This window comes from Macadamia integrifolia, unplaced genomic scaffold, assembly GCF_013358625.1.
Source record: "Macadamia integrifolia cultivar HAES 741 unplaced genomic scaffold, SCU_Mint_v3 scaffold262, whole genome shotgun sequence".
NCBI classification, from domain to species: Eukaryota; Viridiplantae; Streptophyta; class Magnoliopsida; order Proteales; family Proteaceae; genus Macadamia; species Macadamia integrifolia.
The window spans coordinates 17,424-32,429 of NW_024868838.1; the positions used below are offsets into that span (position 1 = coordinate 17,424).

The following is a 15,006-nucleotide window of genomic DNA, read 5'->3' on the forward strand; positions in this document are numbered from 1 at the left end:
TTTTTTTTTTTTTTTCCTTGCTTCTTGTATCAAATGATGATTAAATTAATCATTTGAGAGTTATCTAATTAATGTTATGAAATTTAAAAGGGAAAGCGTTCATAATTTCATGCCATTTGTCCTCCTTAGATCACTTTATTACCTTTTAGAGTAAGGCCATTTATGTAATTTCTCACCTTCCTCCTCCCCCAATGGTTCCCCGTGCCCTTCCAACAACGACGAAGAAGCCCCAACTAAAAGAATATTGAGTACCTCCGGTCCGGCATCATCCCAGGCAAGCTACGACATGAAACAAACGACAGAAAGTGTCGGACCTTCCTTTGAGGTTACCACTTTAGTAACCACTGAAGATACCTTTGATAACATGTAGAAAGGGAGATGGGTTTTGGAAAGAAGGGTTAAAAAAAATGAATTGAGGGATAATGATGGGTTTGGTTGCAGGGATGAAAATGGCGTATGAGAGCTGTGATGAAGTGATGCGAGGATAGCAGGGTTGTGGTTTCAGGTTTAATTAGCGGTTGAAGACGACCTGAATGAGTTGAAGGTTGTAGCGCCTGAAGATGGTATTGGGCTTTCGGCAAAACAGAGAACTCTGGTTGAGAAAATAAGACTAGCATATACTAAGGGATTGTCCTGCAATTCCTCCACCAGTAATTCCCTTGGCTATTTGCACCTTATTTTCATCAGCCTGAATGAAAATAAAGACTAGCATATATACTAAGGGATTGACTGACAAACATTGGTCCATTGACCGATAAACGTAGTTGTCATGACATGATAGCGATTCAAGGTGGTGGAAGGGTGGTTAATCGATTCGGCAATTCACCTATTATGACGTTGCCATGGTGATCAAATCACCCTTTGTTTTTATTCTAAAGTTATTTAGTATGCTACAAGCCAACAATACATACCAGATAACATATAAAATCAATATTAAGCATCATCAAATCATCAAAAATCATAGCCATATCAAGACATCAAAAATCAACATGAATTATTGACTTATACAGTTATGCTTCAATTCATAAAAATTAACATGTACCTCAAGTCATAAAAAATCAACTTATTGACTGAATTTAATGTGTGGCCGATTCTTTGAAAAAGGATAGGGACCTGCAACATTTTATTCAAGAATCAATCAGAAAAGCAAACCAAGATAGCTGATTATTATGGCTCTAAATATAAATGAGAGAAACGAAATTATCCTAAAGTTCCTATCTGGAAACTTTTTCTGGAGAACAACATTTGATTACTGGTAGCTCAACCAAATTTAGGCCTTACATATGCAACTTCTGCCAATGGACAAGTGTGTTTTTTATCAGCAAAAGCGCAGTTCAATGGATATACTTAATCTGGTAACGATTTGAGATCAGGTTCCTTCAAATCCGAAAGAAAACTTAAAAGACTTTTTTTTTTTGCTGTTAAGCATTATTGATTATTGAAGACGAAGAGGAAGCAAAAGTCGGAAGAAGAAGAAGAAGAAGTGAAGAAGAGGAGTACAGCCGTAGAGACTTACCTAAGCTATCGACAAATGAGGATGCCGTGACCTATGACCTGTCGGAGCCAGATGAATACTCACCAGAGAGTACGAGAGTTATCAAAGCCAGTGACGAAGAACAGTTTAACTTTCACTGTTGAGAGTCGAGGACTTGAGAGGCTGAGGAATGAGGATCTTAAACAAATATACCTTTTGGGCTTTTACACTTGTTTACATGTAGTGGTGTGTATGGAAGCATAATACACTTGCCAATAATTTGGCAATAATAATATGAAAAAGAGAATCAAGATTAATAACTAAAAAAAAAAAAAAAAAATGCCAAGGTACAAAAAACAACCACTATGTACTCCAACTGTGATATGGTGTCAGTGGCACGGACTTGGCGATGCCAATCTTGGTATGGCTCATGCAAATCGTGACTCAAGCAAATCGGCCCACCAATTTGTTGTCACTTTTCCGTCGAGATGCCAAGTCAACACTTAGGTGATGCCATGACGACTATGCTAATAAATGAAGACTATGTGTTAAGGAGTTGATCGGTCAGATTAATCAATCAGGTTGACTATCAGATTGGTCGATAAATGAGCACACTAAGGAGTTGATTTATCAGATTGACCGATCAAGTTGACTGATAAATGGGGGTCCTGTGTTAAAAATTGATCGGTTAGACTGACCAATCAGGCTGATCGACACCCAAATTTGTCACCAACCTAGGTAGTGATGACATACAGGAAATGACCAAGGTTCGTGCTTCACATCGAAAGGGAATCTAGGCCTTTGGTGACGATCTAGATGATGGCAGTGACTAGAGAATCAACCCGAAACCCTAATCTAATCTGAAACCCAAAAGTGGCCCGAATCAGTTCAAAAACCCTAATACAACCTGTAACCCTAATCCAACCCTGGGTCAATTTTGGGCCCGATCTTGTGGCACTCGATTCTAGTATATTATATATTGACGAATTGATTCTAAGTACTCTTTGATGGTACGGGAACGACATAAACAAGGATTGTCGAAAAAACCCCTAGCTGGCAAATGGGCAAAGTCTCCTCTTTGCTATTCTCGATATTTTTGAAGTGAACAAAGAACTCAAAAAACCGACACCATTGGGTAGTGCTTGAAAAGACGATTCTGATGATATATCACAAGCGAAATTCGGACCACCGGATCTCCCAGAATCAATCTCGAAAATCGAAACGGGGATCGATAAGCCCGATTTTCACCCAATTTGACCCGGACCCATACAGGTCCAAATGGCCCTGTATGGACCCAACATTACTGAATGTGGAATTGAACTTCTGACCATTCCTTACATTATCAACCGTTAAGTTGATGAATTCATTCAACTCATTAGCATTCCAAAGGATTATGGTTGGAGTAGGAGTAGGGTTTCCACTATATGCCATATTGTCCACACAAAGGAAACATTACTCATGCAGCATTATTATTGCATCAAGCATCATACATCATGGAACAACATACATTGAATGATTTAAGTACAAAATAAAAACCAATATTAACCAGAATCAGCTAGGTAAGAGTACCCAACCACAATAGAATCAACAATAACTCCAACAAGACACCAACACTTCTACTGATATCATAATACAAAATAAGCTCCAAACAGTGACCAAAACCCTCATAGTAGCCAATGGGCTAGAGTATACCAAGACCAAAGGACAGAAAGTACAATAGTAATAGATCACCTATTAGGATGGCATAATATATGCAAGCTTGTTATTAATGGTGGTCATGGCATAAGATACACTTAAGATAATAATATTGCTCTGCTCTGCAAAATTTGTTGGAGTATTCTTATGAAAGTCAATTGATCTATAAGATTCTTAGAACTGTTCCAGTACTTCTCCCCCATGTACAGATGAGACTACCCTACCCAGCCCTCTGACAACACTAATGTTCTCAGATTAACTAGTGTTCATTGTCCAATGCTTAAACTGGAGTAACTAAGAGTAACTTTGCACTCCACAATTGAATGGAATGGTCAGAGGATATAACCAAGAGCACAACCATTACTAATAAAATGTAATGAACAAAAAGAGATGGCCTGAAAAAATCAGAATTCAGGAATCATTAGCTCACAGTTAGGTATGTAAAAGAAACATATTAAAGCACTAAATCTGATATTCTGCATAGGTTTATCCAGTTTCATACAATAAAAGCTGAAATACAGTAGGCATAAACTATAACAAGCTGAAATATAGTAGGCATAAACTATAGCAGCTATTTAGGAAGTAATCAACAAAGAGAGAACAGGTAAAGAACAAGAAGCACCAGAGTGAAGAGTTTTAAAAAGCATCAAGGAAGATATTAAAAAAGAAAGAAAGAACTTGCAGCAAGACAGTGTCTTATGCACCCATTTCAATACCCCTTCTTTTCCTTATATAAGTTACAAAAAGCGAAACATTTAAAAATCCACAAGAATCCCAAAATGAAACAGTTGAAATCTCTGTTTGGAAGCCAATTAATGGAATGCTACTATACACTTGCTTCAATGGAAGCCCTTTTGTATATTCAGATGCCATTGTGATCAAGTGTATCGGTTTTGACCACCATTAGCAAAATCATGAATTGTTTCAACAGGTCTCACATGTTCTGTCAGGAATTTCATCAAACAGGGAATCCCATGGACGTAAAGAGGTAACCGATTTTACATAGATCAGAAAATTTCGAAATCACTGCTGTAAGAGATGAAATCACCAAATGAAAGGAGATGAAGCTTTATAGAAACCCTAGATAAAGTCACCTTAAACACACAAAGCCCCTTGAATGAAAAAAGATGAAGCTTGCGTCGGTTTGGGTGTCCAAGAAGCATTGACGAGTTGCAGCGATGGAGTTGGAAGGTCCACAACTTGCAGCGATGGAAGCCCTCTCGAGTTGCAACAATGGAGCTTGAAGGTCCAGGAGTTGTAGCGACGACATCCAATTCTCACGAGAAGAGGGTCGCAACGTCCCTGATTCGAATGTCTCACGAGAAGAGGAGAGTTTAGATGAGAGGAGTTGCAACTTGGAGTTTAGGGCTTTGGATTTTCACGATTTTTCCCCCTCTCTTTGTTTCAAGAAACAGAAAAGCAAGTCACAATTATTTCTTCATTCCTATATATCTCTAGAAACAAAAATTGAAATTTACACTTATTTTTGTTTCAATAAATTGATGAAAAAAAAAAAAAAAAAAAACAGAGTGTTTTTCCGTTCTAAGTACAAAAAAATGGGAAAAGCATGTTTCAAGAGACAAAATCAAACGGGCCTAAAGTGTTTAGCATGATAAGATACCTTCATTATTCACACTCATCATCCTAAATAAGAGAGGGGTTACAATGTCAACCTACAGCTCAATGTCACTAAATAGGAATAAAATCCCATATGAATAGTTAAAACTAATCAGATCTTGCACCAGTTTCTTCAAGTCAGTTTGATTGTTGTTCAACGGCTATAAAACGATTAGAACAGAAACAGTCACTGACTAACCGCCTCACTAGTTGGGTAAAAATCATCTGCTGGGAATGGCATTCTAGGGGATAAAAATCCTCTGAAATTCTAATCTCCTACAATACTGTATAATACCTCTTTCAAAGGTCGACACGTGGATAAAGCGAACTGAATGGTCTTAATTAGTCCTCCATTTTTACAACCCCAAACCAGTAGTTCACCAACTTAAACTGAAACGTACCAGGAATTCAACCTGAATCGATTCAAATTTTGAATTAAAACCGTATGAAAAACTCCCTTTCTCTCTCTCTCTCTCTCTGTTACTAATCTGAGACATTCTGCCCTAACTCTCATCCCTCTCTGTCACTCCCACTTCCTCTCTCTCTCTGTTACGAAATCTGAAGAATCTACCAAAACAATTGTTGATGTTTCATACTATTGATTCCATGGTAAGCTCTTGGGGTTGAACTTCAGTAAAAATGTCACAATAAGTTCATATTTCAAAAGCAACATCCTTGGGGTCAAACTTCAGCATCTGTTAAGTTACTTCATATTACCTGAGTTATGTGTCCTTACAAAGATTCAAGGCTCTTAGAACTTTGAAACTTCCATTATTGGAATGCTTTACCCGATTCTGCTAAGCAATCTAAAGGTTAAGAGGGTTGAAGAGTAATGACTGACGATGATGGGAATCGGTTCTTGCAAATTTTGAGCCTCCGAAAGGAAAGAATGAATGAAGGGTAAAATTGATTTGAAGAGAGAAGGTTTGTTTCGCTTCCTGAAACCTGAAATTCTACATTTATTCATGAAAAAAAAAAACGAAACCCTTTCTATATTGCAGGCAATAGATGAGGGGCTTTCATTAATGGAACAGAAAATTGCTTGCCAATGTCTTCAATCACTACTTCCTTCTTGTTACTAAAGCTTTTATCAAACCAGAAAAGTCTAGCATTTACAGAAACTAAAACCCTCGGAACCGAAACTCATCTACATAGGATGTGGAACCATTAAGACACAACTCTAGTACAACACTCATTACATGATATTAATTTGAATCGTCTAGAAGCAAAGTCAGATTGATTACTTGGGACCCCAGAAGATTAAGTGCTCGACAGTCTCAGCCTTCTCTTTTTCTCGTCTCCTCATCATTTCGTCGCTGCTATTCCTCATCTCTTGTTGGCTCACACCTCACGAGAAACGTCTTATAATTTGGTCGAGAGTCGAGAGTCGAGAGAGAGGAGTTGAGAGAGCAGGGAGGTGGGACCGTGGGAGTGAAAGAGAGGGATGAGAGTTAGGGCAGACTGTCTCAGATTCGTAACAGAGAGAGAGAGTCTCGGGAGGAGAGAGGGAGTTTTTCATACAGTTTTAATTCAAAATTTGAATCGATTGGGATTGAATTCCTAGTAAGATTCAGTTTAAGTTGGTGAACCACCGGTTTGAGGTTGTCGTAATGGAAGACTAATTTGAACCGTTCAGTTTGCTTTATCCACGTGTCGACCTCTAAATGAAGTATTGTTCAGTATTGCACGAGATAAGAATTTCCAAGGATTTTTATCCAATTCAAACATATGCACATTGAAGAGAATTCAACAACCAATGTGCTATCAATTGAATACGATTCATTGTATCCTACTGCAAGCTTTGATGAGAATCATTTTGCCATCACACAACTGTTGGAAACGAATAAATCGATACTTCATTCCGATGTTTCTATGACATTGAATCGACCTTTTCCTTTTTGTCCTTCAGTTGATATTCATCAAGTGCTTTCCATCTTTCAAATCTCATTCTCTAGAAGCTATTTTATTTGAGAATTCATTTGCATACTTTGACTTTTAAGTCTTGTTCTGTTTGATCTCTATTTTGTGAAGTTTTTGTAGCAAAAAAGTCTGAGAAGTTGTAAAAAGTTAGTAGTGACTAGGTTTGAATGTGGAATCAAAACACTTGGCTGGTTTTGATCCCATAAAACTAATTGTAAGGTGATTGAGATTATTCTAGCTAAAGTCCAAGAAAGTTCTTAGTAGTGGTTGGAGACATTCACGGAACCACTACAAATCACTTTGTGGCAGTTATTGTTTCTTCACGTTTTACATTTTCACTTTCACTCTCTCCATGCTTTGCAACTTTTCCTTTTTGGGTTTTCAAGTTATTAGGCAGAAATAATTTTTAATTGCCTGTGTATCATGGATTTAGTTGTTATCTGCATTGGTATTGGTATATGTCGATATGGATTCGGATCAGATTGGATTGATGTATATCAGTCACTTTTATCTTCACTTTTTCAAAAACAAAAATACAATTTTCTAAAGGATTTACCTTTGAAATGATACTTGAAATCGATCCCGATCAATCAGGTATTGATATCAGTAATCGATACGATTGATTTTATACTGATACTTAAAACCACGCTCAATACATAGTAGTTGCTCAATTCACCTACTTAGGTTGCCACGAGAGGTGTAAGTTTGGCCCGCCCTGGCTTGCCTTGTCTAACCCGATTATGAGGGTCAACCTAACTTAGCCCGGCCGAACCTTGATTAGGGTTAGACTGGGCCTGGATTGAGACCCAGGCCTAGCCAGGCCCGGTGCAACTCGGCGTGATTTTAACCTTGATCTAATATTGTGTTTAGTAATAATGTTTCCCTTCCCCTAAGCCCACATCATATGTTCCATAAGATGTATGTATGATTTCAACCCACATCATGTGTTACACTAGTCATATACTTTCACCTATGGAGCTAAGACGACCAATAGCCAAACTATTTCCCCCATTTCCTCTACATAGGTTGCCTTTGTGTCTCCCATTACGTATTGATATGAACTTTAGATAATAGCAATCATGAAATATTGGACCAAAATTTAGCCTATCTTGTCTATGAAAAATGTCATGATGCCAGACAATTGAAAGGTTTGTCTTATAATCAAATTGATAACCTTACTTGTTGCAGACTTATGAATTAATGGTGGACAAGAGACAGATACCCTACTGCACCACAGAGAAATTCAATCCCAAAGAAACCACTAGGTTTGAATGTGAATCAAAACACTTTGATTATTGTTGGACCCATAAAACTAATTGTAAGGTGATTGAGATTATTCCAGTAAAAGTCCAAGAAAGCTCTTGGCAGTGATTGGAGGCAATCGCGGAACCACTACAAATTCCTTGCGGCAATTATTGTTTCTTCACGTTTCGCATTCTCGCTTTGACACTCTCATTTGCAATTTTTCCTTTTTTGGGTATTCAAGTTCTTAGGCAGAAATAATTCTTAATTGTCTATAGACTCTATGCCATGGATTTATTTGTTATCTGTATCGGTATTGGTGTCTGTTGATACCGATCCAAATCAGATTGGATTGATGTGGATCGATTATTTTTTGTTTTTACATTTTTAAAAAAAGTATATTTTTTTTAAAGGCTTTACCCTTGAAATGATAGTTGAAATTGATTCGTATCAGTCCGGTATCGGTATCATTAATCAATGTGATCGATTCTTTATCAATTCTTGAAATCATGCTCTATACATAATAAGTTATCCAATTCACCCTTTTGGGTTGGCACTAGGGGTGTAAGTTTGGCCGTAACAGCCTGAACCTGCCCTAGCTTGCCCTGTCTAACCCAATTATGAAGGTCAACCCAATCTAGCCCAACCCAACCCTGACTAAAATTGGGTTGGGCCTGCTTTGAGATCTAGGCCCAGCTCGGTCGGGCCCAATCCACCCGACCCGATTTTAACTCTGATCTATTATTGTATTTGGTAATAACGCTCTCCTTCCCCTAGGCCCACATCATATGTTATACAAGCATTACCTTTTTTTCTTTTTCTTTTTTTCCTTTTTTTTTTTTCTTTTTTTTGTAAAAGTTTTACAAGCATTACACACGTTGTTTGTATGACTTCAACCCACATCATGTGTTATATAAGTCGTATACTCTCACTTTTTGAGCTAAGACGATCAAATGGTCAAACTATTTCTCTCATTTCTTTTACATAGGTTACATTTGTGTTTCCTATCATGTATTGATATGAACTTTAGATAATAGCAATCATGAAGAATTGAACTAAAAATTGGCCTGTCCAGTTTTTGAAAAATGTTGTGATGTCAGACAATTGAAAAGTCTATCTTATAACCTAATTGACAACCTTGCTTGCTGCAAACTTATGAATTAGGGGTGGACAAGAGCTGGCCATAGTCCTAACATCTCCCACCCCTAGTAAGTATATGTTTGATATCTATAACACTTTGTAGGGAAAAAAATACAAATTGATCAGGGTCAACCATCCCAATCTAGATTAAATCTGAGCTTGAACCCATAAGATTGAATTGGACCTAGATCAAATTTTTGAGAGCTAAAATTGGGTTGGGGCTTTCACAAACCCATCATGTTTCACGAGTGGGTGCCAATAGCCACCATCCAACAATTAAGGGCAATTTTTTTTTTTTTGGGTAAAAAATTAAGGGCAACATTACTCGTCCTTGTCACATTTTTTCTCAAATCACCTTTCAAGTGAAGTACTGAGAAAAGACACCGGAAGATAATATGGAGTCTCCTCCAATCAATCTCTTCATTTTTAATCCCAAAGTTTGATAGAAATCAGGGCAAATCATAGGTGTTTAGCACAGTTGGTGAGCAGTAGTGTGTAAAAAACTCATGCTCAACAATAAGTCTCAAGTTTAAATCGAACCTCCAAGCTGTTACTGACTTCCTCCCTATCTATGAAAACAAAAAAAAAAAAACAGAAAGTCCTACCGGAAAATGATGGGAGGTTGAGCGGAAGGTCTGTTGAGGTGGAAAAGATAGGGACCCGATTGCACTTCCCCGCCCCATATAACCAAATAGCTCCGCTAACCTATTGGCTAGAAAGTTTGAGACCTTTCCCAAATTGTAACAACTGACCCCAGACCTTTACAGCCTCCCAAACAGGTCCCTAATGATGCACGCAACCATACAAAGTCGGTTGTGCCAAATCAAACAGAATCATATGCAAGAATAATGACTCATTTGACATCTCAACCGCAGCCCTTGTTCTCCCCGCTCCTCCCACCGGCCACCGTCCACGGCCATCGCACTGCCTCCGCCACCCAAAAGAAATAGACAAACCGTCTCCCTTATATGTTTTTTCCGTTGGGTAACCCAGCCCAACCCCATCATAACATCGCAGGTTTTGGACTCAGATCAGGAAACTCAAGGCCTTCTGTATCTTATTGGAAATCTTGAATGTGGTAAAGTCTGGAGCTTTTAGAACTAATATCTAGAGATCCAGAGTATTCAGGTTGGGGTAAACAAGACCGACGCCTAGTTTGGCCTTCATCCAGACCCTGTCTAAGATACTGAGCTTAAAAAATGTTCAGTGTTCACAATCACTTGTCCAGTGTAGATTGATAAAATCCTGTGCGATCAATGCCCAGATTTTTCTTTTGGCAGCAGATCAATACCCAGAAAGAGAAGAACTGATCCATATTAAATACTAATATATCTGCTAGTCCCAAAATGTAAAACTGGGGAAGAAGTTGAAATTTCTAACATAACAGAACAAGATCCTCACCATAATATAACGAAAATTTCATGGTTACAACTAATGATTAGTTTCAATTTTCAATCACAGAGAAAAAATAATAATTTTTTGATGATATCCCACCAGAAAAGAAATCAAAAAACACACAGAGACACAAAAATATCAAATCTTTGAATTTTTCATGAATATTTCTTCACATCTATTCTCTGCAACTGTTTCTAACATTCTATATGTGAGATTTTGGGTTATTCATATGTACGCCACGCACCATTATCAACAGGGAATGAATATTTTGAGAACTTCTGAAAGGGTAAAAACAGGGGCTTCGACTCCTGACTGTACTGGTCCTCAGATCTCACCACCAGCCGGTGCCATTGTATACTAAATCTGTGATTCAATATAGAATGAGGGAAAAAGAAAGTTTTAAAAACTGAAAACCCTTTAAACCTAAAGACCCAAAGTATAGGTATCACTTTTCATCGTTCTTTCTTCTGGTAACACGAATGTAGCAGAAAATTGCAGCGAATGTGATGGTTGCAAGGCCTCCAATGATGACACCTCCACCGGCGATGGAATCATTCGAGGAATGATGCTTCCCGAGCCTCCTGATATCTGGGGCTTCCGCCTGTTCCGATCCTTGTTCATTTCCTTGTTCCATTGAAGCAGGAGCAGGTGGTTCTGAGATTTCACTAGTAACCATGGATGGCTTCTTCAGTTCTGTAGGTTGTTGCTCTAGAGACATCACCTGCATTACGAACACATCCGCCATAGCTAAAATCAAGCAGAGAAGAAACAATCGAGCCATCATCAGGAAGTTGTTATGACATAAAACAGGGAATTTGGGTACAAGGATTATATTCTTGGATGCTACTCCGACAAGAACAGAAGGCTTGATTGAAAATCCTAGTGATTTAGATCCCTCAAAGCAGGAACCGAGGACTGAGGAGAGGCAAGCGTGGGCGTTACTTGTATTTAAAGGCAGGGGAGTTGGGGTGGGGAGGTGTTTTATGGGGTAAAGCCGCTGTGGAGACACGCTAGAGAGAGATCACAAGATGACAAAGTATACAACTGGACTTCCATCTGCACATTGGAGCGAGGGAAAGTATTAGGGTATCTCAAATAATAGTATAATACTGAATGCTTCTAGAAAGGTAAGTGGATCAAATATATGTGGTCGGGATCATGGTTTAAGATATCGGATTCGGTCTTGGTATCAGACAGTGAAACCGATTCCGATTGGCTTGAATCGGATGTAAATACCTTCAGGTGTCATAAAAAATAGATTTTTACCTTATTACCCTTTGTTGGTCCTGATCCAACGATATCGTATTGGCCAAGAATTGGGATTGGAAAATATCGATACTAATGTGATCAATTCAGGTCATTCTGATCTGATTTGATTCCTCAGATTATGTATCGGATCCATATATTCTCTCACTAGATACATATGCGAATAGAGTTTAGATTAATTTTAACTATTCATTTATATTCGTAACTTGTGTAATATGGACACTCCTCCCCACGAATAAGACAATTTGTTATTAATCCATATTTCTTAGTTGTCTTAGTTTCAAAAAATTCTCTAAAACTTGTTGAATCTTGGAAAAACCGCAACATCATTAGTTACTTGAATTCATATCAAGATACCTCTGACTATCCAAATAATTTGATCATAATACCCTTAAACTGATGTGAATGCAGATCGAATTCGAATTTTTAATTATCCCTAAATGCTTCACATTCTCGTATAAATAGTGGGCCCATGATTTTAGTGCACGGTATCAAAATGGGTATCAGACCTATAGGCCATCTCAAATATCGATATGATACTAAAATGGATCGATATTGGATTGCCGGTATCGAATAGAAATACCCCTAATTTTCCTTCAAAACAGATTTCATGACTTTTTTTATCCCTGATTCATATTGTTAACTAATATGGTATCGATCAAGCGTTGGGATTTGAGACAAGTCAAACCGTTTCGAACATACCGATACTTAAAACGCAGGGTGGGCGACATCTCAAGAACAAAGGATTGGATGGTTTTGAGTAGAAAAGGAGGATTGCCTTGGTGGCAGTAACACGGTAACAGTAACAAACTTCTTTCTTTCTATCTATGGCCTCCTGACCCCTCTCTTGAATGAGAGTATTAAGGTCTTTACAGGATTTGGAAAAAGATTGGACGCGGAACGCGGTTGGAGACATTACGAATACAGTAATACAACATTGGAGAGTAGTAATTTACAGCTGGGCAACGGTACGTTTGGTTGCAACTGGCAACTTTCAATGATGTCATTTATTATTGTTTCTCTTTATTTCATTTCTTCTACTTTTAATTGTAGAAAGACTTGCCACCAAAGTCGAGGAAGTATGAAGTGTGACTACACCTACTACCAAACAGTTAATAAATAGGATAACTCTGCCAATGACCGAGTGAACTTGACCCACTACTAATTGAATCCTTGACTTCTACCCAAAAAAAAAAGAAAAGAAAAATTGAATCCTTAACTCTGCTCTGTTGATTATTAACAGTACAAGAGGCCCTGCAATGGAATAGTTTACTACTTAAATGATATCAGTGGCCCTGCTGGATCGTTTTGGCTTTCTGATGTACTATGGGACCACACACAAAGAGAGGTTTTTTTTTATTTTATTTTATAGATCGAAATGGGATCTGCAATATCTTAAAGGGGGAAAAAAAAAAACCCTAAAGGTTGTGTATCCTCAATGTCTAGGCATAGTGGGGTTGTTTAAAGTGCATTTCATTCCTCATAAAAGATGGGAATTTCATCCTTGTTAAATACTTTTATTGATGTTTCCATTGGCCCAAGTGTTGAGTAGGGGCTATGCTGCCATTTATGGAACCTTCGCCCTATACTAAAATATATGTGTTACTCTTTTTTTGAAAAAAAAAATAATTTTTTCTTTGTATTGACCTACCTTAATTATATCGATTTTTTCTACGTATATTTCTTTTCTTCTTATAGAATACATAAGATATGATTTTTCAATATTCTTATGGTATCAGAGCGTTTTTACTTCCACTCCTTGTGAGATCCATGAGTACATCTACTACCCATAATTGTCCTTACCTTGTTTTCCAGAACTACACTAGTTTGATGCTACAGAGTTTGCGCTTAACCGCAAGTTCCGACTCTTCTACGTTCAATCGTTGCTCTCTTCTTGATTCCTTCATCTTTTGAGATTGTGATATTTGATTAACCATGACCACTTGATTTGTAATAGATTCAACATCTGCAGCAAAGCCTGAAATAGAATTCTACAATTAATTCTCACCATCAAAACAGACACACCCGCAAGAGCCCTCAATAAACCTCTCCTCCCTCTTAGAATCCACTCCTTACTCCTCCCCAACCCACACCTAGTTGCTCCCTACCTTTTCTCCCAACCCTCATGACTCACACTACCCTATACAGGCATGGCATAAGAAATTTAGTTATTTCACTATTGGGTTTTTCTCAAGCTCACATAATTATGCCATCTTTACTCAACAAATGAATTGTGACATTATTTTGTTACTATTTTTTTTTTTTTGAAATATTTTGTTTCTTTTATATGTAGATAATATGATTATTTTGTGATGATCATTAGGGAATTCAAAATCTTACCACCTTTTTTCATCATCATTTTGAGATGAAAGATCTTGACCGTTAATGATATTTCTTGGATATTGAAGTCAATGCGACTTCTGTTAGTTATAATTTTTTATCAAGCTATAAGTATGTCTCTGGTTTTCCCTCTAAGGCTAGACTTTCTGGCAGCAGGATAACTATCTATCTACTTGAAGTCAATGACAAGTTTCGTCCCACTAATGGAGAACCTCTTTCATATCCAGAACTTTATCGAACTTTGGTAGGGAGTTTAGTTTATCTCACAGGTATTCGCCCTAATATTACTTATATTATACATGTAGTTAGTTAATTCATGGATGCTCCTCAATTTGTGCATTATGTTGTTGTACTTTGCATTCTTCGAAATTTATAAGGGTATATAATTTAAAAGATTACTTTTTCTACCTCTACATCTCTAGAACTTTGGGTATATTGTGCTATTGATTAGGCCAGTGATGTTACTGACTTGTGAATTGACTACGGATTTTTGTCTATTTTATGGTGATTCACTGATCTCTTGCATTGAAAGAAATAGTTTTGTCATGTCTCACTCTAGTAGTGAAGCTTAGCATCGTGCCTTGCTGCTACTATATTTGAGATTCTTTTGCTATACTAATGCCTTACCACTCTTTTGCGATATGAAATGTGCAATTCAAATAAGTCACAATGAAGTTTTTCATGAAAATATAAAATATATTGGAATTGGTTGTCACTTTGTTGCTTATCATTTTCTTCAAGGAACACTTCTCTTGCCACACCTTCTCAGAATATCAATTGACAGACTTTACTTTTTTTTACCAAAGTTCACACTTATGTGCATCTTCAGTTTCTTCTATCCAAACTTCAAATGTAGTCAAATTCACTATCTTGTATGGGTCATTTTACTTATATCTATTCCCTTTTAAAAGAAAACT

At 37.5% G+C, this 15,006-nt stretch overlaps 1 protein-coding gene and 1 long non-coding RNA gene across 3 annotated transcripts; both read right to left on the reverse strand.

The window, feature by feature from the left end:
- Positions 1-908: 908 nt before the first annotated feature.
- LOC122066874 lies at positions 909-6,312 on the reverse strand. Of its 2 annotated transcripts, XR_006136506.1 has the most exons (3): positions 4,264-6,312; positions 1,517-3,564; positions 909-1,113 (listed from the first exon to the last, which is right to left on the reverse strand). It is a non-coding gene; the product is annotated as an uncharacterized LOC122066874 (long non-coding RNA). The 2 variants fall into 2 exon arrangements; XR_006136505.1 differs by lacking the exon at positions 1,517-3,564.
- Positions 6,313-10,609: 4,297 nt separating this feature from the next.
- LOC122066880 lies at positions 10,610-11,443 on the reverse strand. The gene has a single exon (XM_042630704.1). The coding sequence runs from the start codon at positions 11,265-11,267 to the stop codon at positions 10,929-10,931; it is 339 nt and encodes a 112-aa protein (XP_042486638.1). The 5' UTR covers positions 11,268-11,443; the 3' UTR covers positions 10,610-10,928.
- Between the last annotated feature and the right edge of the window lie 3,563 nt (positions 11,444-15,006).